Source organism: Dermacentor silvarum, chromosome 10, assembly GCF_013339745.2.
Source record: "Dermacentor silvarum isolate Dsil-2018 chromosome 10, BIME_Dsil_1.4, whole genome shotgun sequence".
NCBI classification, from domain to species: domain Eukaryota; kingdom Metazoa; phylum Arthropoda; class Arachnida; order Ixodida; family Ixodidae; genus Dermacentor; species Dermacentor silvarum.
In genome coordinates this window covers 62,052,120-62,078,222 of record NC_051163.1, presented here as the reverse complement: position 1 = coordinate 62,078,222, position 26,103 = coordinate 62,052,120, and the positions used below count along the sequence as shown (strand labels likewise).

The window sequence follows — 26,103 nt, the reverse complement described above, 5'->3', positions numbered from 1 at the left end:
CGGTTACTGCTTCTGCTGCATGGCACTGGTGTTTGTGGCGCTGGCGCTCAACGTGCTGCTGCACTCGGCCTGCCCGCAGTACGCCACCTATGGGTCACAACGTTACCAGGTATGCGAGCCCGTGCATTCATTTGGCCAAGCGAAAGCCTGCTTTTTTGTGCTAGACCAGCTGCGGTAGATTGCTCTATGGCTTTTTTTGCTGCGCCTTGTTTGTTCTAAGCGACGGTTGTAGTGCTGAGAATCATAGCTGCAGCAAACGTAGTGCTGAATGTTGCAGCAAGAGTAGTGTGGAGTGTTGCATGAGCAAGGGTGAGCCAAACATAAATGGCTGTGCTGGCCAAATCACAGGCTCGCCTGTGGCCAAATTTCATGGAGAGATGGTGTTCTTGCTCTGAATGTTCGTCAGTGCCATGTTTAGCATATGTAGCACAGGCCTGTTTTGACTGGAATAATCTGAAGTACGAGTCACTTTCAGTGACTCCAGGTGAAAAGTGAACATTCTCTCAGTAACAAAAGATGCTGCTGTCTGTAGCTGTTTCAACGAAATGCGGTGCACACCATGTTTCACCAGAAGAGAGGGAGGGCTCATTATTTAAAAGCAAGGAGGTTTGTCAGCATAGAAGTATTTGCCTACATGCTACTCTGCAAGGATGGGGGAGAGAGAGAAGGGGTCTTGGAAGAAGGAGAGCATTGTAAAGAATGCATCTCATCAAAATCGTAAAAAAAAAAAAAACAAAGTGTGGCCCTTACATGAGTCTATGTGGTAGTGTTACTGGTGGCACATGCACGCTAGTGCCAGGTTTCCCTCTATACCGTGTTTCATACAGAGCAGGCAGCCCAGGAGAGGCTATACAAGTAGTGCACCCACTGATGTACCGCTCTACACTTTTCACAGTGCAGTTGTCCTTGATCTGCAATGTTTTCTACAAAATAATTACTTCATATATTACAACAGCTGCTTGTGGACACAAGTTTACGTCAAATCACATATTATGAGTGCATATTTGTGCTTCCAGTATGTGGCCTACTGCCATATTTTTACTTGTACAACCCGCAACAAAAATGCAAAAAATGGAACACTATAAAGTCGGGGTACAGGTTATATGCAAATTTCACCTTGAAGTGTGGCTTCACGGCAGCATGAGGTGCAAATTTCACTTTAATGTGTGGCTTCACAGCAGCGCGCACTACGCTGCCGTGAAGCCACACCTAAAGGGCAGGTTCTTCGCCATTCAGTTTCATTGTCTCCTAGTTATTCCCACCCTCTTCCCACACTTGTGTGTTGAAGCTCCCCTCCATGGTCGGCCATTCTCCTCCTTTTTACGGATCGTTATTTTGCGTTTTGTAGTTAGCGAATAGTGCATGTGGTGCCGGCAAACTAGAACTCGCATCACGCTGAACTGCGCCCAACGGCAATTCTGGCGCAGCAGAAGCGTTCACATGACGGAGCAAAATGCGATTTTAGTTTGTGGATGCATATTATGTGATCATACGCACGTCACTCGTGCCCGCGATGCTCTCTTGGTCCACACAAAGCGCTTTGCAATATGGTCGGTTGGGTTTGCTTTATTTCCGTTGCCCATTCGAGGGCTGCTTCGTCCGCGCTGCCATCCTTTGTCATGTGAATGTTAGGTGTGCAGCCATCCGATTCACATCATTCTGGAATTAGGGTGCCTCTCCAAAGCTTCATTTACCTAATAAAGATGTTTATTCTTTCTCTCACGTCACATGTCACATAACTGATTCGTCTGTGATCACATGTGTTGTGTGAACCCAGCTCTATCAGCATCACCGAAAACGGGGAAGGGGCGGGGGGGGGGGGGGAGCCATTGGCTGAAGATATGACATGAACGAGTCGTGCATTCACGAGCTGAGACTTCTTGCAAGGATTTGGCGTTGTTGTTTGCAGTTATCTATGTGGTGGTGTAATTAGTAATTATACTGCATTTCCACTGCACAACACAGCACAAAGGGTGACACGATCTGATCACACACAGACACCAACAAAACATACATTGAGTTGTCAAGATGATGTGATGGTGCAGCCTCGGATTCTGACTCATTTAAGTCACTCGTGAACAAGCTGCTAAAATAAACGTGTCTTCTTCCAACTTTTGCTCGCTTTTCGGAGCTCAGGTTGTCCTAGATTTGAATGATTTCCTTTATTCTCTGTAAATATTTTTTTCTACCATCACAAGGCACCGACTCTCAGCATTGTCTCAGTGACTGTGGTGTTCTGCTGCTGTGTATGAGGCCTCAGTTTCTATTCCCTGTAGTCGTGGCTTTGTTCCGATAGAGACGGAATGCAGAGGTGCTTGTGTGCTGTACTCTGGCCGCACGTTAATGCACCCCAGGTGGTCAAAGTTAACCTGGAACCTTCCTCTACGGCTTCCCTCATAGGCCACTGTGCAGCTTTGGGACATTGAACGCCGCAGTCTAAATTTTTAATTGGCACTGAACTTGGGGAGTTGACTCGCATTCATCGCTGACCTATAATGGTATAAATGTGGCACGTTATGAACAACCGAATTAACCTCGGACGAACTTAAACGCTTGTCTGCACGCAGCACCACAAGGTGAGAGATTGCACACAGTGGTGACCATGTGTTGTTGCTGGTCTTTACAGGGTGTTAACGGCACACAGCCCTGCGATGCGCAAGCACTTCCAGGTGAGCACATCACTTGGTTCTCTTCAAACAGAAAACAGATTATTGCTTCCTCAACAGAGTGGTGCAGGACAGATGGACACCTCTTTTTCATGGGAGAGTGTGGAACATGTGCCTGTGTTAATACCTTTTTCAAGAAATTTGGGCAGAACTATGCGAACTATGCGAATAGCCGAAATGTGTTGTGTATGAGCATGCACTGCAGCCGGGCTTCTCTCTCGTGCTTCTCTCTGGAGATGCTGCACCTTCAGGCAGAGCCACCAAGAACTTTCCAAGAACTTGCCCTCGAACTTTTCTAAGAATTTTCCCGTGTCAGACAGGCTTGAGGCTCTATCTCAAATGCATAAAAGGCAAAAAATATGTATACATATACAAAATATTTTTAATTCTGTCGATGTAAAGCTCCACAAAAATAATCGCTCTAGCTCAGAAACATGTAGAGCTAGCATGAGTCCAGTCAACCCTTATGGCAGCCATGCCATTGGGCAAAACAGTTCTACAGTCTGGTGAAGCAGAGGCAGATGCTGCAACTGTTGCAGCAGGGAAAGGGTTGAAGAAATCTAGGTGGACGAGAATAACCCTCCCCTGAAAATGGTGCCTCTCATAGCCTGCGAGTTTCTTCGGCACTTTAAGTGGGCATTAGGGAGAAAAATATGTTTAGCTGTTTTAGTACGATACTAAATAATAAGAAAAAAAAGGTAAGACACTTATTGTGAGAGGAGATTTTATATGCTAGAAGAGGAGACACAGGCATGAAAAAACAGGTGATGCTGCCTTGCAGTTCCCACACCAGCTCACCATGATGTGGATTTTGACAGCATCTTCGCAAGCCTAGTCAATTTTTTGTCCGTAAAGATGAACTACATTGTATTCTAAACGAGCCATAGACTGGTGTTAACAAGTTTCATGAACACTTACTCTGCTGCAACAGCCAAAATATGGGAAAGGACTTTAATATTCATGATGTCACACTGATACAGTCAAACCATGATATAACGAACCTCGATTTAACGAAATTCATTATGTAACAAACAATTTTTATTTCCCCATCTTAGTTCTATTGAATTAACGAAACCTCGATATGACAAAACTCTTGATATAACGAAGTTTTTAGCTGCAAGTACAACTTCGTTATATCAAGGTTTGACTGTACTTTAAGTGCAGAATTTAACAAAATTAAGCTTGGCCTTCATTCTTTTTATCGTGAAATATAACAAAAATAGAGCTTAAGATATACTTCATCAGTCTGTACTGACATAATGTTTCTGTTTAGACATAATGTTTCTGTTTAGTGTCCCTTTAAGCAGCATGATTTGATTTGACTTCCAGATGATTGTGTGATGAGCCGCGGAAGCGCCATGCTAGAGGGATTCTTTTTCAAGGCCTGGATCTTTGGCGCCGCTTTCTACTGGGCCACCTGGCTCTTCCTGGGGGTGAGTTCACTCTTCTGAATAACGAGCAAGCACGTTGACACGCAAATTCTAATTGCGCATTTTTCCCGTAAATATTCAAAGCATACATTACCTGCTTGCCATCAGGAAAACAGAATTGAGTAATGCACGAAGACTTGCAGAATCCTGTACAGTGCACTCATTCACGCAGCAGTGGGTGAGCGTGGGCTTCTTAGGAACTGCTTATGAACACATGATCTGCTACCACAATTTCTTACATTTGTCGTCTTTGATGCTACAGTACCACACGTTGCCTTAAAGGGTTGCAAACATGCTGCGACCGGCCAAATAATGGATTGCTTTGGCTAAATTGAGACAACAGACCGTATATAGGCTGCCTAGAAGCAAGGCACTTTTATTAAATCAGCGGGAATGGTTCAGCAGAAGTTATCTGCCCAGTACATTTGCTCAAGAACTGGTGCCTCTGTGCAACAACCATCGCTCTTCTGTAGCAGAGTTGCATGGAACAGTCCTCACTTGCATCAGCTGTCCGTTGAGGCTCCAATTCATTTTGCTGTCCCTTATATTCAAACTGAAACGAACATTCTGCAATTTAGAATAGTGATCTGTGGAATCGAATAACCGGGACTGTTGGATTCACGTTCAAAATTTCAAATATTCGTACACCCCTAGTAAGCAGCAAATAGTAGGCACACTACAATCGAGCCACAGAACAGTTAGGTGTGTCAGGTGTGTGCAGCCGAGATGGGTAGGAAGGGCTGCAACAGTCGACATGTTTGCCAAAGATGGAAACTTGTTGCAAGAACACACGAAGCAAGTGCGAAGAACTGTTGCAGTGGCACATGGAGGCGGAGAAGAGATGCATGCGGAGAAATGCTGTTCCTGTGATGGCTTGGTGTGCTTCCACAGGATTTTGTACCGGATGTGCTGAAGTACAGTAGGACCTCATTGATGCAATCCCATTACGTATCGATTTTCTGGGGCCAACGATTGAGATTGAAAACGCAAAAACTGACCCAATACATTTGCGCTTCTTTTTTTGCTGGTTCATATGTATGTTCCCTGAAAACACGATCTTTCGTCACCAACTTTCAGTACACCGCCAAACTGCGATCATATGTTACGTTTTTCAGCCACTAGATCCCATCTAAAGAGGAAAAGGGAGGCATGCGCGTTTGAGAGCAGTAGACACCTACCACAACAGCTTCCCTGCAAGACTCGTCTGCCTATCTCATGTGAAAACGCTGTTGCGAACTCAGTTTCCTATTCCGGTATAAGTAAATCTCCTCTTAAGTTGTCACATGTTGCATTCACAGCTATCGCCACCAACCCTATTGCGATAAGCATCTTCACCTGTCTGTTTCACAGCGCATGGTGCATAGTGCTGTTAGAAGCATACTGCACACTTTTAATGGGCAGTAATCCAAACATGCCACCATTCCCTGCTGCAGGAAGCACAATGTGAGTGCCATGTTTTGCTCTAGCGACATGTAGGTATGGTATTTCAGCGTCGCCCACCGACGTTTTGTCACCCGCCGACGTTTCCTGAAAAGAAATTGTTTCGGTTTCCCGCTGCCATCCTAATTAAAAGACTACACAATAGGCAAACAACATCATGCATCTCTCGTCTCTTGGGGCCCCATTAGCTCAACGTGCGTCGGTTGCTCGTGCGGCAACGATTTGTGACGAGCGTTGGTTAGGTGCGTTTTCCTGACATTCTTTTTCCAACACGTGTAAACGAGGTTCTACTGTATGCAGTTGTAGTTGAGTCTTCCAATTATTTTAGTTACTTCGGATTGTATGTTTTTTTCTCGCAAAACTTTTGAATGAATTCTACTGTATACAGTTTGAAGGATTGCTGGCACTGTACGAAGATAAAAGGCTAGGCACAGTGCCACGAATGCTATTGACTGTATGCGCAGATGTCTTCGGTGATGAGTCATACGAATGTTATTGTATCCCTGAAAGTGATCGCATGAGAACACTGCCGCAAGCTTGATACCCTACACAAAGCTCATGTCTAAAATTCATGGAAACGGAAAAATTGCTTTTCTTCACGACCACTCCACCCATATTGACGAGGTTTGTTGCGTTTAAAAGAAAATATTAAATACTAGTGACTGTAGGAAGCAGATTTTTATTTAGGCTGTCAGATTTTCTAGAAACATCCTTGGAAATTACAAAAAAAAACATATTTACCATTCTGTAACTCAACAATGCAATGTGATATCACAATTCTTTAAACTGCACCTAATAATACATCTAAAGCGGACAAAATTGATGTTCTGTGCACTGCTTTGAAATACAGTAGACTTTCGTTAATTTGACGGGTTAATTTGATTTTTCGGTTAGTTCAATCCCGACCAAAGGTCTCGGCCGGCACCCATGCATTTCTATGGGCCCAAACGTTCATTATTTCGATCCTGAAATTGGCATTCGGTGGAAAATTCGAACTTGACGAGTTCGCACGTGCGCGCTTGACTCAAGCAGCAACGGTAGCTCACAATGTCAGATTACTGTATTTACCCGATGCTAACGTGTCTTCTGTTTTCCAAGGAAACTGGATCAACAATTGACTGCAGTACAATCGAATGCGAAACCTAAACCACCTACGTCGCATTCGTACGCTTTACTGCATAACACAAGTCTATTGCGGCGAAGCTGACTTTAAAAATTGTGCGGTGACGCTGACATTAGGAAACCGGCTGCCATTCCTAGAAAAATCGGGTGTGTGTCAGATTTCTGCTTTAGACACACATAAAGTGGGTGCGCGCTTGATTTGGGGCTGTGTTGGACTCTCCCAAATACTGCCAAGTGAATCTGCTGTGTTTTGGCATTTTTTCATCTTGTCTAATTTGACCCGCCGGATAATTCGATCAGTCTCATCGGTCCCGTCAAGGTAGAGTTAACGGATGTCGATAGTATACCACTAATGTGGGAGTAGGAATCTTGCAAAGCCCCCATAAGAATTGTGACAATTTCACGTAATCTAAAAATTCAATTTGTTAATTCGACCCAATAGGACCAACAAAATTGATCAAATTATCCGGCACGTCAAATTAAAGAAGAATCAGAAAAAAAAATGCTAAAACAGACCGTTGATCCGTTTGGCAGTATTTGCCTTATTCTAAAGCACCCCCCGTATCAAACATGCCCACTTTCTATCGCTCCAAAGTAGGAAACTAATCTAGGAATGACATTAAAGGTTCTAAACAATGTAGAAATCTAACGTGCACCTGATTTTTAGGAAGAAAAATGTGGTCAAAGGTCTGATCAGTTTTAGCAATCGTTTTCTTTTTAAAGTCAGCTTTGCTGCAATGTATCTGTTATGGGGTGAAGCTTAGAAATGCCGCGAAGGTACTTTCGGTTTCATATCCGATTGCACCATGTAGACAATTTCCGTGCCAATTTTCTTGAAAAAAAAAATGCATGCGTTATAATCGGGTAAATATCATAACCAGGACATTGTGAGCTACAGTTGTTGAAATCTTCCTAGGGCAGGCCGAAAATAGGCATTGCTGACGGGAGATTTTTTCATGTGTGTTCAACCTATTCACTGTCCCATAAGCTGCACCAAGACAGACTCTGCCACTAATGGGGTCACTACTTGGGTCGGCAATATAGGGGTCAGGCGCGTGCGTGTTGGCTGTTCAAGTTCTAATTATCTAGAGAAAGCCAATTTTAAGACCGAAATAATGAAAGTTTGGGCTCATAGAAATGCGTGGGCCCCGGCCGGGACCTACTGATGAGATGCAATTAACAAAAAAAAAATCGAATTAACCAAAGTCAACCAGACGTCTATTGTATCAAGATTGTGTGCTTTAGATGCTCTAACATGTTCAGTTTACAGAAATGCGATATTTCTGTTTTTGATGTAGAGGTAACGAATTGGGGTAAACTTCGAGCTTTAATTAATTTTTAAACTTATCATCGTTTGGGAATTTTTTTGTCAAAAAGTTCATGCCTTAAATGATAAAAAAATCTGCTTCCTAGAGTCACTAGAACTCGACCTTCTCTCAAATGCACGAAATTTTATTCAAATCAGTCCAGCAGTATTGTCATAAATGCATTTCTGCATTTTACATGTATTTGAATAGGAAAATCAGAGTTGGTCTGGAGCTAAAGCTTCATCTTAAGGCATGAAAAGAGAGAACTAAGGGAGAGAGAGAATCCTGTGTAGCACATCAGAAGCTGGCACATCTAAGTCCACTGGCATACCTTAGGTCTGTCCCAGCCTGCATCGACTTCACTGCCTACATTGCTCTATTACCGTACTTTCTGGTGTATAAGACGCATTTTTTTTTCTGAATTTTTCGGTGGTGCCTCTTATAGAACGATGCGACTTATGTACGTTTTTTTTTTTTCCCGGGAAAACTGCCGTCGAAATCGGATCTGATGTTGTGGCCACGCGAAGCGCGCAGCTTGACGTATGTAATTGCAACGTGTTCTGTGCGCGTTATTGAGGCGCCGAATTCTTCTCATGATCGAGTTCCCAAGCGCAATGCGAGAAGGGCGGAGCAGCAACGCAAGCGGCGGCAGGCCGACCCCGAATTCGTCGCATCTGCTGATCGCTGTCAAGATACGGCGCGCGCCGCTGCGCAAACTACGCAGTTGCTACCAGAATACAACCCCCCCCTCCCCCCCCCCCCGACTCCCTCCCGCGCTGCCTTCCCGCTTTCCTCCCTTGTGCGCGATTCGGCTCACCGTCGGACGCTTTCGCTCGCACATATAGCGTATGGCACGCGGGGATGATGCTATCGTCCTTTATCGACCTTTTACTTTATACGGAACATCGCGGCAACCACGACAGCAGAAATGCGCCTGGAGCGGAATTATATAGAGCACCGATACGCTTGCGCGTGACCCGCGTTCACGGAAAGAAACGTCACGATTTTTTTTAAATTGCTTACTGAACTGCGTCTTATACAAAGGTGCGACGTATAGACCGGAAAATACGGTAGTTTCATTAGTATGATAGTCCTCATCATGCAGCATGTTGCAGAAGTACCAGCGGAGGGTAAAGGCACCAAGCACATGGAGTGACGAAGCACAAACACACATGCACACTTGAAAGGTAGCCAGTATGCAATTGTGATTGACTGGTGTATGAGAAACGAACAGATACACACATGCCATTTGAGAATGGAAAAGTTGATTGTTTGGCAAACTAGTGCCATATCTTTTGGATATCTCCACTGCAGTCTTGGCTTATTACTGAGCACAGGTATTTGTCTTCACTACAATGTAAATATCATCACCATCATCATTATTCAGTTTACGGACAAGCGGGGACAAAAATATTGTGGAATCTGTGAGCGCATGTCAAACTGCGTTCTTGGGCCCTCTGACAGAGCAAGCGCCTGGTATTGCGTGTAGGCAGGCACACGAGCACGAAAGGACGTGCATGTGCAATGCCATGTCTTGACACCAGCCACTTGCTCTGTCAGAGGGCACAAAAATACAGTGTGCCACGCTCTTGCAGATTTCGCAACCTGTATGTTCCCACTTGTACACTGCAAAGCTAAAGCTTTTCTCACTAATCCCTGATTACCCATGTCTTAGGTCTGCCGACGCCATCGTTTGTCTCCGAAGTTCTGTAAATCTGACTTAGTTTCGTTGTAACTGTGTTTGCATTGCAACATAAATAGACGAGGGCTGTGGTTGATTGAGAATAGCAGAAGTTGCAAAGATCTTGCTGCAACGTTTGCAACCTTTGCTGCAAAGTTGCAAAGGTTTTGACCACCTGTTTGCATCTATTTGCACAGAGCATGGTGGTCTCCTTCCTTGTGCTGATGGTGCGTGGGCGGCAGTCATCGGTGGAGGTCGACACCGATGAATTTGAGGACGACGATGAAGAGCCCCTCGTTCGCGCCTGAACGATACGACGTGCCATTAGTCGAGGCCACTTGGCGTGCTATCACCACGTTCTGAGTCCACCCCTGTGAGAGATCAGTCCCTTTTCGGTGTTTGCTGTTTTCCTGTGCTCCATCATCTCTCAATAACAGGCATTCTTTACTAGTTTTGGCTAATGAACACACAGCCAAATATGTGTATATAATTGCAGTCAGGTATATTGCTTAAGGCCAACTACAACAGAGTGTCACTTTAGCTAAATCGGTTATAAATGAGTATTGTGTACTATTGAAGCATTCTTGGTTAAGCTGCAGGGGCTGGCAGTTGTCTAGCTTTCTTATTAGCAGGCTTTTGAATAGCGCATAAGAATGTACGTGGTGGTTAGCAAATAGGAAGTAAATGCCAGTACGTCGCCTTGCCCGAGATTTTTTTCAGCACGATGCAGGCAGCCACAAGTGCTGCCTAATCTCACAGGTCGTGCCGAGGGACTGCGCTGGTTTTCAACGTTCTAGGTAATGCGTCACTTCTGGCAAGTGGTAATGGCAGTGTTTTAAAAAAATTCTTTCAGTTTTGGTGCCAAAAATGTATTTTTCTTTTTTAGCTTTTTGTGATCATCCATTCGTACTCGTAACGTAAAATTTTGCATGGCGACTGCTCCATACCTGCACTATCTCAAACTAAGCTTATTGTGCGGTCCAAAGTTTTGCTGCAGTTGGCATTAACATATTCTTTTATGGGCTCAGAAAAGAGCCCACAATGTGTGAGCCAGGCACATGCAGGCAAACGGTCTTAAGGAGTATGAAAATGTTTTAGAAAAGGCCTTGGTACTTGAACTTTGTGACCCTGTCTATAGCACAGTGGTCTCTAGTCTCACTGGCACTACAATTGTGCAGTGAGCAATTGCATGCTAAGGTTGAGAAGAACCTCATGCTGTTGCATTGCTAAAAGCCAACTTGCGGTTTCCCACTGCTACTAATAGTTGACATGACCGGGAGTGTAGTGTCGTTTATATTCTCCTATTAAAGCATTGGAATGAGTGTGTGTGTGTGTGTATTTCATGAGATAAATTTGTGTGCAAACGAGATAGTATTTATAGTTTGCAGGCAGCATCGCACAGAAGAGTGGGAAATACTACAGCCCATATCTTACACTTGTGTATTGCTGAAAAAAAACCTTTATAGAAATGTTTTTTTTTCTTGGTTTCTTGCAGTTTTATTAGGTATGCTAAAGGTTATTGTAAGTTACTTGTACACATTTTAATTGAGAACCATTGTTATTTCATTCGAAATAAGGTTTATTCTAATAGCACAGAGGGGTCAGTTTATGTGTGAGAGCAAGACAATGTATGCAGCTGACTGCCACGGTGCTTGTGAAAACGTTCCAGCATCTTTACGATAGCAAGCTTTTGTTGTGAAGTTCTTTTGTCATCCACTGATGTCAATTTGTTGACCAAGAAGTTCTTCATTGGTAGTGGCACCAGGAACAATAGAAATAGACTAGTGCTGTGCAGTTGTGAAAATTACTGAGCCCTCTGCTTACTTTTTATCTTTGATGTGCTTCTCAGTCAGTCAGGCCAGAGATAATCATTCAGAACTATGTATCAGTTACATTGCTTTCGCGGTTTGTGAGTAATGGAACTGTATATACACAAGGCTCTTCACAGAGTATCGGTGAGGTAGGCCTAAGCAGCAACGCTGGCACAAAGGCATTGGCAACAATGAAATAAGGAATGCATGTAGTCGAACTTCATTATAACAAAGTACCGCACTGACACAAAAATACTGTCGTTATAAGCAATATTAGTTACGAGTAGATATTCATTGCATGCTGATATCGGTGAGAAATATTTAATTTGAAAAACTTCATTGTGTTCGATAATTTGTTAAATTCATGTTCGTTATGTAGTTGCGTCTGTAGTGGCTTTTTTCTTTTTTCTCCGAAAAAAGATGCGGCTGTGAGCGCTTTGGCTGCCAACCACATCTTCACTGCTTTGGTATTCAGCAAAGTGTAATATATATACCTTGTAAATATATTGCAGATATATATTTCGTAAACCTCACCCCTTATATAACACCCCAAAAGGTGTCTTTGAGGAAAATAAAGTGGTGTGTTGTGATGTGATATATAAACAGGCTAAAACCCTATAATGTCTCACTGCAGTATACAACTGTGTCTGTAATTTCACGTGATGTGGCACATATGGCACATTCATGGCACATTTGACTGGTCTTTTCAGAGCACTCCAGCAGTGCTTCGAAAACAGCAGCAAAGCTCTAGTGTGGACGTAAGTGGGCTCCAGTAGTGTTAATGAAGCTGGATTATCGCTACTATACCCAAGTATTCTGGTAGCACAGCTAGAGCGCTCTAAAATGTCCAGTCGAATGTCCATAACTGCTGTGGAAAACCAAGATAGCCTGTTCCTTTAGTTGCTGACAGTACCCAAATGTGCTACGAGCGAGTCAGACTTGACATTAGATGTTTTTGAAACTCAAAGGAAACTGTACATAATATATACGCTGTGTGCTGACTGTACAATTCTGCAAAAGCAGTGTTTTTATTTTGCTTGTTCTTGCCCTTCCACACTACCTAATGTTGGAATGAAGTGCAAATTAAAATAAAGATAAGTTTGACATCTCCCCCTGTTTGTTGCTTACTGTATTAATATGTGACAAGTAACTCTTATATCAGCCCCAGTATATTCATCAATGCCGCTCACCTCATGCTTCTCCCTCATGCTTTAGTATACTCCTCAGTAATGCACCTCGGCAGTTCTTAGTTTTTTAATCAGGTGCTTTCAACATCATGTTGAAAACACTGGATCGAGAAGAGAGGTGTTTCTCTAGCAATCACTCAAGAATGCTGAGTAGCATTATCGAGGTATGGTGACACCTCAATCAAGAGGTGTGAAGTTTGATTCCCACCTGAAATATTGTGTAGATGTTTGACCAGTAAGTGGCCCTTGAGGCAAAATAGGCCACCGGCAAGCTTTATAACTGTCAGAATTGCACAAGTAGCACACCCAGGAAATCTTTCAGGGGGGGGGGGGGTTAAATTTTTGTGTAGGGGGGGGGGGGGGAAGCAAGCTCTTTGCATAATATGCAATTTTCTTGCTTTAGCCAGAGGAATCCAACAGCAAATAAAATGCCTAATAATTATAATAATGACACCCAAAGATGATGACGATGGTTATTTACATTTTACTGATAGTAATTTAAAAGTTAACGAATAAATACAAGACAGTGATAGAGTGTTTGTGTTAATCAGGAAAATTCGACCTCAAGCCACCTCCTGAATTGTAGTGGCAGTGTGAACAGAGCGCCGAAGATACACGTTGGACTGGTGGGGCTGGACGCGTGGGAGGGAGGGGGTTAACTCGGGTTCAGGGGGGGGGGGTTACAACATCCGAACCCCCCCCCATCGGTGTGCCACTGAATCGCGCACTACATTGATTGCATCTGCGTCATCATGAGCCATCTCCACCTATAGTTTTTTTCGAGGCCTCACTGTGGAGAAGATGGAAATGCTGCCACGAAGAGGAAAGTGGCCGCTTTGAGAAGGTGTGTTCTAGCAACGCAGCTGCCTCTCTCATCTTTCTGTATCTTCTCCACCCTTCCCCACACTGCTGGCAGATGACACCTGAACATCTGCCAGCAGTAGGGTGCAGTCAGCAGCCTTTCCTCTTCTCTGTCAATCACTCTGTCTCTCCTTATGACTTTAGGCTGCCTTGCCAGACTTGCTGGCGAAGTCAGCAATCTCCAGGGCAACAACAGGTAAGTCACTTGATTGGTGGGGTTTATAATTATTGGATCTTTAGCAGGTAAAGGTGGAATTTGAGCTCGTCTTCGTTCGAATCTGTGGATGTGAATGAATGTGAGTAAAGAATTATCTGAACATGAAAGCACTCTCACTTTGCCACACAAGTCGGTGACTCGAGAAAGGAGTTGGTCGCACCTGATAGGCATGGCAACAATACATTTTCAAAGATTCTCAAAGAAAAAAATTGTGCACCATTATACTGCTGTGAAGGTGGATTAGCACACGATGTAGAGGTGACACAGAATTTAGATCAAAGGTATCAGCAAATTTTATTTCTCTTGAGCGGCGACAGCGGTCATCCTGAATAAGCCACATGCACACACTTGTATTTTAGTCAGCGGTCTTGATAGGCGGTGTACATTTGCATGGAAGACTACTGCCACTTCAGGGAGCCGGTGGAAAGTAGACGCGCAATGGGACTGCCATGCCAGGAGAGTGGAAGGAAACTAGGCACGCAAGCGCTTGGTTTAATGACTAAGAGAGGGCAGTGCGAGCGTGTACATGGCCGACGCGGGTCGCACAACAGAAAATCTTTGAGAAGCCTTATTATCTACCTGAGAGTCTACTGATTTTGAAAATGGTGCCCATTGATTCTACTGAAAATGCATATCCAAGTGATGAGATGTATAAGCTTTTGCATAGACTGAAGTGATCTTGCATCAACTTCGGGAGCTGAGTTTTTGCACACTGACGGACACAAAAAATGCATAGAACCCTAACCATAGACAGCTTCGCTGTAAAAGCATACCTTTGGAGAGCACAGTTTTACCACATGGCAAACACATTTCTTATTTTACATCTACTTTAATGTATGCGCTTCCCTGGACAGAGGAAGCCACAAAATCTTCATACACAAATGTGGCCACTCACAGATGACAGTGGCAGGCCTACCGTAATTGCGCTGGCAGAGCACAAAGCAGTACTTGGTATCATGGGCATAGGTGGTGCATTGAGAATTGCAGATGGTTGTGCAAGCCCCAATTTTTGTACCCTTGTAGAGCGTAGCAACATGGTAGCAGAAAAGAAAAAAAAAAGTGCAGTAACCATCGAGGATGATTCTCAATGTAAATGGATAGCCGGACCTTTCCAGGACGCTCTTCACTGTAACAATCAAATGATCGCTTGAAAGCGTATATTTTTTGCATTGTGAATATTTAGGTCGGCAGAAAACCAGATGGTATGATGAAGTTAGGAAATTTGCAGGCGCAAGTTGGAATACGGTAGTGCAAGACAGGGGTAATTGGAGATCGCAGGGAGAGGCCTTCGTCCTGCAGCGGACATAAAATATAGGCTGATGATGATGATGATGAATATTTAGGTAGCATGTTTTGTTTAATTGTACAATTATATAGGGAACAGAGCCATTAGCCAGCACATCTTCAGTCGTAGGCGGAAAGCTTTCATTTTTCCCGGGGGGGGGGGGGGGGGGGGCTGGGGCCCGACCAGCTTTCCAAAACCCACGCATACATATGTATATATACCCTCTGCTGACAATTTTCTATTTCTAGCTTTATGGCGAATGCCATATATCGACACTTCAGGCAAATTGTCGCGGTTGTCGTCGCCGTGAAGTTCCTCATTAAATCCAAAAGCCATATACATGAGCGTCCCATACCCTGTGGGTGCGGGAAAAAGCACGTAACAGTGAGCCGAAAAGGATGGCGGCTTGATGGGCATTATTTCCCACGCGCTCAATATTCGGGTTACTTGTAGGTCACGTAATCAAACGCGAATGGGAAGGAGAGCACGCGTCTTCTCCTATAGCACTACCGTAGCTGTGAATGACTGTGCGCGGCTGACGCTTATGGGGCCCGTGTGCCATATCTAATTGTTGGTAATCATTGGTGGGTGCAATGATAAAGGGCGACCAGGGATGGCTGCTAACTTCATGCACGCAGTCTTCCTTGCCGGGCTGTATATCTGCGCCGATAGTGTTGCAGAGTTAAGAGACAGAGGTCATCGCAGAACACTCACAGATGCCGTCAGTAGTGGACATAAAAATAGGCAGATAATGATGATGAATCTAATTTTCAGAGTTGCGGAGAATCGCGCGGCTGTATGAACCGTTTGCCTCCGCTGCCGGCGTTCTTCACGATGCTTGCGTTGTGAAAGCGATTGCTCGAGGTCATCCAGTGAGGTATTTACAGGTTTACATGGTCCGTGCTCACTATGTCCACTATGCTTACTATTTTAATTTTATGTAATCAAATTTATGTATTTATGTAATTTTATGTAATCAAATGTTTACTACAATTTATATGGCCACTATAACTAACGTATAGACTCGTGTAAGGGCCACACTTTTATGTTGCAATTTTGACGAGCCTTTCATGGGACCGCGCCATTTGACCTCATTTTTCCAACTACGAGTATGAAATCCGCCTTAAGGGGGGACGCGGCTTTCGCATCGCGAAAAATGGCTAAAAAATCGATTTTTTGAAAATCACATTTTCAGTTTCTGTAACTCTTATTCTATCTGATTCCGAAATATCATCACTGAAAACCAAGTAGAAGTGCTCTAAAAAAATGTTGTATCAGCCAAGGTGCCGAAAAATTGCACGGAAATCGCGAAAAAACGGCGTTTTTCAAGCCACGATATCTCCGGAACGGCGCAGCCGAGCGCCGCCATCTTGGTCTCGTTGGAAAGCGCATTTCTCCGTCTTCAAATCTGCCGCTTCAGCTGTCTCCTCCATACAGAAACAAGCACACAAAAAGCAAATGATTAAAGGTCGTGCCGGAGCCACCGATTGGCCGCGCCCGCCACGTGACTCCAGCGCGGTTCGCCATTGGTCCGGTGCTCGCTCCGTGATGGCGTCGTCTGCTCCGCTTGTTGCGGTCTCCTCGCGAGCTCCGGACAGTTTCCGTAATCTCGACGAGTGTTAAAGCGGGCGCTACGCGGACATCGCAGTAGCGTGACCGATTACGCTTTTTGTGGACGTCTCAGACCCGCGGCTAAGCATTCCGAGTATCGGTGACGCGGACTTCGCGACCGAACATCCTCGGACACGCGGCTAAGCCTCTCGCGCGTAGGCGTCTCCGTCTCGGCGATGAAGCACATTGCGCGCGGACTTCTCGGATCTTTGCCTAAGCATTTCGTGCAATGGCGCCTCCGACTGCGCGACTAGGCAAATCGAGCGTCGACTCCTCGAGCCCGCGGCTACGCATTTCGCGCGTCGGCACATCGCTCAACAAGTGTCGACTCCTCGGACCCGCGGCTACGCACTTCGCGCGTCGGCACCGCGAGCGTCGACTCCTCGAGCCCGGGGCTAGGCATTTCGCGCGTCGGCACCTCGGACAGTACGACTAAGCTAATCGAGCATCGACTCCTCGAGCATCGACTCCTCGAGCCCGCGGCTAGGCATTTCGCGCGTCGGCACATCGCACATCGAGTGTCGACACCTCGAGCGTCTATTCCTCGGACCCGCGGCTAGGCATTTCGCGCGTCGGGCCCCTCGGACTGCGCGATTGAGCTTACCGAGCGTTTGGACCCGCGACCAGGCATTTCGCGCATCGGCACCTCGGACTGCGCGACTAAGCTCGTCAAGCGTCTATTCCGCGGACCCGCGACGAGGCATTTCGCACATCGGCACCTCGGACCGCGACTTGGCACATCGCGCGCCGACTAAATTGTCGTAATGCCACGATATCTCATAACAATACCTATCATACCACCCCTTTAATTCATAAAGAGAATCTCATCATGAGCTCTATTCACTAGGCCACTTGGACTGGCACAGACACCTGGCTGCAGAAGTGAGGCATGATACAAAAGTACAGGCTGGGAAGCACCTAGCAGCTGCATTGCTGCCTATCTATCAGTGGCTCTCCCCACCTCCATAGCCAATGTCAATGGAAGATGATTCAGAAGGCTGCTGAGAGCCTTCATTCAGTAATATGGTCGATTCTACCAAAAGAAAACAACGCCTCACTGACTGCACTAGAGGCTGCTATCAATGAGGCAGTCTGCAGATACAACGCTAGAACTACTGTATATTTATGCCCACATAGTTATGCACCTCACTTGGTTTGAAACCCAGGCACCATGCTCTTTGTAGAGCAGCAGTAAAGAATGCCATACAAACATGAAAAAGGCAGAACGAAGGCTCAGCAGACCAGAGGCCACATGTCCAAGAAGCCCCACGTCACAAAACACACCAAAGATTACAACTTTGGTGCGTTTTAGAGAACTGAAGAGAAGGTGCAACTTTGAGAGCCGTTTTCTCAAAACTGTTTTTTCGCCTTTCTGCTCAGTTTCTGGAGCTGATTTCTTCGTTACCGTTTAGCCTATTTTGATTCTGTTTTTTTTTTCACGTTCCTTGGACTACAGAGCAGGTCGAGACAGTCTCGAATTTTTATCTTGACTTTTTATAAATTTATGGCATGGCTATTCGTTCACCCCGAAAGTGTGCTTGGTGCGAAGGTAACTTGAAAAATGACTATCTAAAAAATTTGTGTTGCGAAAAAAAAGAAGTAAAACTGTCACGACCTTCAGCACGCATTGAGCTATGCAGTCAATACTCAACGAGCCTTCCATCATGTTTTTTAAGCTCCCCAGGCCCTCCAGAAAGTTCAACAGAGAAAAATTCTGCTCAATAAAATGTTCTCAAGGTATCACTCTGAAACTTTTATGGAAGTATCAGGGAGACATTCTAAACATTTGTGCCAATTTTCATCAAAATCCATGGAGAAATCGGGAAGTTGATTTTCAAAGCCACGTCCCCCCTTAAACCTCCGCGGTCGCCTCCTCTTGGCATCCACTGCAGTAGCGACGCGCGAAAGTACGCTCCGTGCGACAATTTGCTGTTGAGTCCGATCTGAATCAGTGCATGGAACGCGATTGGATGTCTTTTTATTGCGACACTTCAACCGGATTTCTACCGTCGCCGTGAGGTTCCGTATAAAGTTCAAGGGCGATAAAATCGTCGCCGCGCGCCATATGCGCGAGTGAAAGCGCGCGGGGGACGCGCGCTATCACGGAGAGCGAACTCAGAGCGGAAAGCAAACGCGACCGTCGCGCGAAAGGCCGGGGGGGGGGCGTATGGGAGGGAGGGAGGTGGGGCGACGCTGTGCTCCGGCACCAAAGGCGTATCTTGCAATCGGGCACAAGGGGAACTGGCTACTCAATCTCCCACGCGAAAGCAAGAAAGCGGGAAGACAGCGCGGGGAGGGAGGGGGGGGGGGGGCGGCAGCTTCTACTCTGCCAACAACCGCACTTGTACTTTGCCCGGTTGTGGCGGTCGCCTGCACCGTCTCTTAAAAGCGACCTCCACACGGCTCTGACCTTTGTATGCACCGTGCATTCGCCGCTCAGTTTCCGTTGAAGCGATAGACCGCACGAACATTCGCTCGCTGCGGCGGCTGCGCTTGCTGCCAGCGCTTTGACTGTCGTTGTCTGCGGTCATTCAGTGTGATCTATTCATGTTTGTTTGTGCGCGCTGACACCACGCTTGTTAATAAGTTAGTAAGCGAATGTGTCCAAGTTTATGCAGCCGATAAAACTACTATCCCTACTCCGAATAGCTCTCTACTAATTTGATATTGCAATTGATGCTTCGCCTTTCGGGCGAAGCTGCGAAATGTGTTTTTTTTAAATATTGGCTGTCAAGTTATGAGTTCGGCCCTTACATGGGTCCGATCGAAACTGCACTCTTTTTTTATTTTTTAGTACTTTCAGCCAACCAAGAGAACAGGCTGGCTTCAGGAAGGGATATTCTACGATGGACCATATCCATGCCATCAATCAGGTAATCGAGAAATCTGCGGAATACAATCAACCTCTCTATATGGCTTTCATAGATTATGAAAAGGCATTCGATTCAGTAGAGATACCAGCAGTCATAGAGGCATTGCGTAATCAAGGAGTAGAGGAGGCATATACGTGAATATCTTAGCAAATATCTACAAGGATTCCACAGCTACCTTGGTTCTCCACAAGAAAAGTAGAAAGATACCTATCAAGAAAGGGGTCAGGCAAGGAGACACAATCTCTCCAATGCTATTCACTGCATGCTTAGAAGAAGTATTCAACCTCTTAGACTGGGAAGGATTAGGAGTGAGGATCGACAGCGAATATCTCAGCAACCTTCGGTTTGCAGATGACATTGTCCTATTGAGCAACAATGGAGAGGAATTACAACAAATGATTGAGGACCTTAATCGAGAAAGTGCAAGAATTGGGTTGAAGATGAATATGCAGAAGACAAAGATAATGTTCAATAGCCTGGCAAGGGAACAAGAATTCAGGATCGCCAGTCAGCCTCTAGAGTCTGTAAAGGAATATGTTTATCTAGGTCAATTACTCACAGGGGACCCTGATCATGAGAAATAAATTTACAGAAGAATAAAATTAGGTTGGAGTGCATACGGTAGGCATTGCCAAATCCTGACTGGGAGCTTACCACTGTCGTTGAAAAGAAAAGTGTACAATCATTGCATTCTACCGGTGCTAACATATGGGGCAGAAACTTGGAGGTTAACAAAGAAGCTCAAGAACAAGTTAAGGACCGCACAAAGAGCGATGGAACGAAAAATCTTAGGACTAACGTTAAGAGACAGGAAGAGAGCGGTGTGGATCAGAGAACAAACGGGGGTAGACGATATTCTAGTTGACATTAAGCGGAAGAAATGGAGCTGGGCAGGCCATGTAATGCGTAGGATGGATAACCGGTGGACCATTAGGGTTACAGAATGGATACCAAGAGAAGGGAAGCGCAGTCGAGGACGGCAGAAAGTCAGGTGGGATGATGAGGTTAGGAAATTCGCAGGCGCAAGTTGGAATGCGCTAGCGCAAGACAGAGGTAATTGGAGATCGCAGGGAGAGGCCTTCGTCCTGCAGTGGACATAAATATGGGCTGATGATGATGATGACTTTTAGTCCGAGTATAAGCGCTGCTGCGCATGACTTCTAGAATTCTATTTATTCTGATTTTGAGTGAATGTGGCTTGGCATCATTTCGGTTACTGAGTGAATTCTATATACAAGGTGCGTCAGCGAACAGTTTCCAAAATTTTTAAAGGTGGCCAGTGGCAGATAGTACAATTCTTGTTCATGAGCTCGTCTACTCGAAGTGGCGGGCATTACTTGCACAAAAATTAAAATGCATAATCGACTAATTAACAAAATTAACCAATTAAGTTTTTAGCTTATGGCCATGGCCTTATGTCTTATGGCCCATTTTGGCCCATGTTGTAATTTACAAATTCTAGCCGTGGAGTTCGGATCCACTTTGGACTAAATCTCAGGATGACACCAGTGTCGAGATACTAATTCTCTAACTTTGTGGAGAAATACATTGGCGTGCCAGTCACTTTCTCAACAAAATGTCGTTTTATGCATCAAAGCACAAAAGTATGGAAAGAACAAATTATGGGATTTTACGTGCCAAAACCACGATCCAATTATGAGGCACGCCGTAGTGGAGGACTCTGGAATACTTTAGACCACCTGGGGTTTTTTAACGTGCACCTAAATCTGTTACGACGCATTTCACCCCATCGCAATGCAGCCGCCGTGGCCGTTATTTGATCCCGCGATCTCATGCTTAGCAGTCCAACGCCATAGCCACTTAACAACCTCGGCAGGTAAGCGCTAAAGTAACTGGAACGCCAATGCATTTCTCCGCAATGTTCGCGAATTAATATCTCGAAACTAGTGCTATCCTGAGAATTAGTTCCTAGTGCATCCACCTTGCGAATTCCACGGCTAGAATTTGTAAATTGCAACACGAGCCATAAGTTAATATGTTAAAAACCTAATTGGTGATTTTTCAATTAGTCAATCGGGCATTTGTCCACCTCTTCGAATAGACCAGCTCATGAACTAGAATTGTGCTATCTGCCACAGGCAACCTTTAAAACTTTTTTTGAAAGTGTTTGCTGAAACACCCCGTATTTATGGCCTCTGCATGCAAGATGCTATGTTTCCATCCCTAATGCGTAAATGTTGTAAATAATTAGAAGAGCTTTTTTTTTATTTTGTCGCCAGTCGTTAGCATTGCCTACTGGAAATAGAATCAATATTGAGACATATATCACTCACGTGCTTTTCACACGCCGGTTGAAAGAAGACTGCCGAAGGGGTCACTGAAGTCTGCAGGTTTTTTTCAGGGTCAAAAAAGCACGCAAAGTAATTTGAAGTGAGGTGAACATACATCAACATATTCATTCGCTAGGTATAGGCTATCCGTTTAGTTGGCTACCTCCTTCTCTTTAAAAAATATAATAAACTCTGTCCTTTGTATATATTTAAATATATTGTGTCTGTGAGTGGTGTTCTCAGCGGCAATTTAAAAAAAAAATGTTAAAGTGAGGAAACATGGATGAGGTAGCCGCCACTGGTGCTTCTAATGCGCTTGTCCGCCTATTGTGAGGATTTGCCGAAATAAAGCGAAAGGATAAATTAAAAGCCGTGCACATCTGCGCCAACAATGGTGCCGTATAAGCTTTTAGCCACAACAAAAGTGAAAATGTGGAAGCAACGCAAGAGAATTTCTCAAATATGTGGGTAACAGAACTCCGCCCTAGCAAAAATTCTAATAGAAGTTTGTATTAGTCTAATAGAGTTTTGTATTAGTTGTATCAGTTTTGTATTAGACCAATAGAAATTTCTATTAGTCGTACTGATTTACCTATAAGACCAATAGGCCCTGTATTAGTCTTATGCAAACAGTGTTGTGTGTCTACTAGTATCTCTGTTAGACTAATAGGTCCTATTAGTCTTATGCAGATTGTTGCTGGTCTGATACAACATGTATTGCTGGATTCCACAGCTCGTGTTTGCTGGTGAAAGTTGAAGAAAAAAATAGACTAGCGGACCCCTTGCTTGCATGGACAGGTGTTTCTATTTAATCACTGAATAATTAAAAATCAGGCCTGCTGTATAAATGTGCAGCAGACTGCGTTCGCACGTTTGCATTAGTTTCAGCGCACTAAGCTAGTGAAACTGGCCATCTCTCGGCGACATACACAAAAGCGACGTGCGCCAACATGGTCTTGCCAATTTTGCTTCACTGAACCTCGTCGCGATGAGTCGTTGAGGAAACAGCTAGTATTTACAGCACAGCGAATACTTCCCCATGAAAAAAAAAAAAAAAAAAAAAAACCCGAATTAGCAGCTGTAATCTGCAAGGCAGAATCGCGCTGCCCGGTCAGCTTACGCCACGGCAATAGCAGCAACCATATTTGTTTGCGGGTGAAGTTTCGTTAGTGTCGTATTTTCTGTTGAAGTGCGCAAAAAGTACATGTATAAACTTTCAACCTAAATTACTGACTTGGTACCGCATATAAAAGGCCGTAATATTTATTGACATCAAAGAGCAGTATCGCAGAGAAGGGAACACGGCGGTTGGGAAGGATATAAAACTGCGACCGTAGTCAGGCGTAGTTGCGCACAGCACGTGTGCAATGGCGGCCGCCATGTCAAGGCGAGGCTAGAGTGTACTAGTACACTCTAGCGAGGCGTCACGCGAGGCGTGCGTGTTAGTGAATGAACGATGTGTTTTTAAGGAACCCGTGGTGTTAGCGCCTGCGCAATCTCATTCGTGCAGTAATATATTTGGATAGTTTTATCTATGGATGCTGTTAATACTTCAAAACAACGCAAGGCAACTGTTTTACCCCTGTCCTTCGCGGCTTTGTGGATCTATCAGCGTGCATCGATGTGCAGCGTTTTCCCCGGCGCCGATTTGCCATTTCGAGGTAATTATACTTCTTATTTATGCCTCTGTAGTACAGTATGAAGCGTTTTCTTCTTTTTTTTTTTTTAAATCCTGACGGTGGACGTAAGTACAGTGCTGTCGGGCCGATAGCTGTGTGCGTTGCAGCAATAACATGCCTGTTTCCGACAACGCTGTGCAAGATTTCTGTCTAGAGTTCCTTATATCTGTCTACAGTTTCGATGGAACATACATCTTATGTTGATTTTGTGTGCTTTGTAATTGTCCTGTCACGACAGGTAACGTCATTGTTTGTTATAAATATTTTGAGCTAGCATATATCAACTGTCCTAAAATATTGCCGAGCCCCATTTATTCTAATTTGGAAGCAAATATTGCCAGCTTAAACGTTTCGTGGTAGAACTAGCACCCCTGCTTTCAACTGTTTCTATATGTGTGTATTTTTGTACCCAGGTTTTTTTAACCACTTCATCAAAAGGACGTCCTCTGGTCGAAGTCAACGAAAAGCTCTCTCAATCAAGATTGCTGACCTGACGAAGATCTCGAAAGAGGAATCTGTAAAAAGATATGCTGTGCTAATAAATGCTTTTAGAAATTTTACCTGTTTTTCGTTATCTGGTGCATTGCAACATTTTCTTTCACAGCAATAGACTTATTAGACTAACACTAATAGGCCTATTAGACTAACACTAATAGGCCTATTAGACTAACACTAATAGGCCTATTAGACTAATACACTAATAGACCTACTAGACTAATACACTAATAGGCCTATTAGACTAATACACTAATAGACCTAATAGACTGTATTAGTGTCAATAACCTAATAGGCTATTAGTTTTTGTATTAGAATTTTTGCTAGGGCGGTAATGAGATTTTAGGGGGGGCTCAGCCCCCCGGGAAAATTCCGGAGGGGGCTCGAGCCCCGGAGCCCCCCCGTAGTCGGCGCCTATGTTTGCAGTGCTACTGTAGGTGGCCGTACGTACAAGGCCGATGCGTCATATGTGTTGTCTTCAGTGGCACTAGCGCTGGCTTGAAAGGAGACCGCCGTCCTCCTCTCCCGCAGTCTCCACAATTAAGAGGAGAGGGCGGCGGCAGAATAGGACGGCTTTCCTGTGCTCCATGGGCTTAAAGCCCCTGGGCTTTGTTTAGTGCTCCACCCTCTGTGGCTCCACCACAGCACGTAAACCCTCAGAGGCCTGAAAGTTCTCGCTTACAACTCTGTTGTAATTGCTGGTTTTTGGCGTCTGACGCGCCCCCGCAATTGGTTGCACAAGAGCACGTGCCCTTTGTATCAGCGATGAAAGTCAGACGACCACGAAAATGGGCGAAAGAGACCGGCTTTGTATCTCCAAGTGCTAGGCAGTCGAAGTCTTCAATGCAGCGGCATATAACTGGAGGACAAAGTGGAACTAATACTGGGTTTCTGTGAAGACTTTTAGCGATTTTTAAAGCTCGCCTGTGACAGATAACACAATTCTAGTCCTTGAGCTGAACTACTACGTGGCAGACATTTGCTCGAAAATCGCATTACATAATTGACTAATTACTAAATGTCACTAAGTTTATTGTGTTGCATTCTTAGAATACTTCACGCATTTTTACGGGGGGCTATGTTTGTATCGATGTATGTTTGTTCGGATCTAACCGTTTTTCCGCCTACCTGTGTTGCTGGGTAGTCCGTGGTCGAATGGATAGTGCATCAGTCTGCTTTGCCGAGGTAACAGGGTTTGAAACCATCCGTAGGACCAACTTGGGTCATTGGGTATGTGGCAATGTATACATACTATCGACCAAAAAGTTTAGGGACCAAGGGATCTGACAAAAAAGCTGAATATCTCCGCAGCCTCAAAACGCAGCCTGGTATTCCCATTTCCAACATTGTGATGTACGGTTTTACTGGCTACTTTTAAAGGGGCCCTGAACAACTTTTTATCGAAGTGGAGAAAGACATTTGAAGTGAAAATGGGCTATTTCGGAATCACTTTGCCGCAAAAAGTACTTCAATGCGTTCAGCAGAAGCAGAGTTATCGGCAGTCAAACACGGCCTCCGTCGTGCTCCCTCTCCTCCTCCAAAGCCTTGCACTGCGAAGGATACGGCTGAGATGTCACCGTCACTTCAACTTTTCGATTCGGTGCCTACGCCTGGCTAAACGCAAGCCAAACGCGGTTGTCCTCAGAGAGCCGCAGTGCGCTTAGCCACTGGACTCGTGGCGGGACCTCGCGGCGGCCGCGGTGTAGCCGACCGCAGCGACCAATAGCAGCCGCGTATTGGAGTGCGCTTTATGACGAAATAAAGCGCACAGAAAAGAGCGACGATCATTGGGCTTTTGAAACGAGAGCGTTTGAAAAAGAGTGAGTGCGCGCTCCGCTTGCGAGCTCCACGGACTGCGTACGACAGCAGAACTTGGCTGAAATGTTCACAACAGCGTATGCTACCCGCGGACTATGTTATTTCACCAAGCCCGAGGGGTAGTCCAGGGCCCCTTTAACGGCTGCTCGGATATTCAGCGTTTTCTGAAATCCCGTGGCCCGTAATTAAGCTTTAGGGTCGATAGTACATACATGCCGCTCTTCAACGAATCTCTCAGGCCGACATGGGTCACTGTAAGATGCAGGACTTGGTAGGCACCGCTGGTCGGAGAAACGCTTTGACGTCGACTTGGAGCACTGTGCCACTCG

The 26,103-nt window shown here is 45.0% G+C and overlaps 2 protein-coding genes across 2 annotated transcripts in view; both read left to right on the top strand.

Moving 5' to 3' along the window:
• Positions 1-12,573, top strand: part of LOC119465812 (probable lysosomal cobalamin transporter) — a 33,602-nt gene extending 21,029 nt beyond the window's left edge. The window contains 4 exon segments of the mRNA XM_037726284.2: positions 2-109; positions 2,627-2,669; positions 3,996-4,099; positions 9,844-12,573. Coding sequence (XP_037582212.1) covers positions 2-109; positions 2,627-2,669; positions 3,996-4,099; positions 9,844-9,954 — 366 coding nt within the window. The 3' untranslated portion in view covers positions 9,955-12,573.
• The window catches only part of LOC119465815 (probable lysosomal cobalamin transporter), a 37,331-nt gene continuing 13,754 nt past the window's right edge, over positions 2,527-26,103 (top strand). Inside the window, exon 1 of the mRNA XM_037726291.2 lies at positions 2,527-2,576. The gene's annotated coding sequence lies outside the window, so the exon portion shown is untranslated. The remainder of the gene's footprint in view (positions 2,577-26,103) is intronic.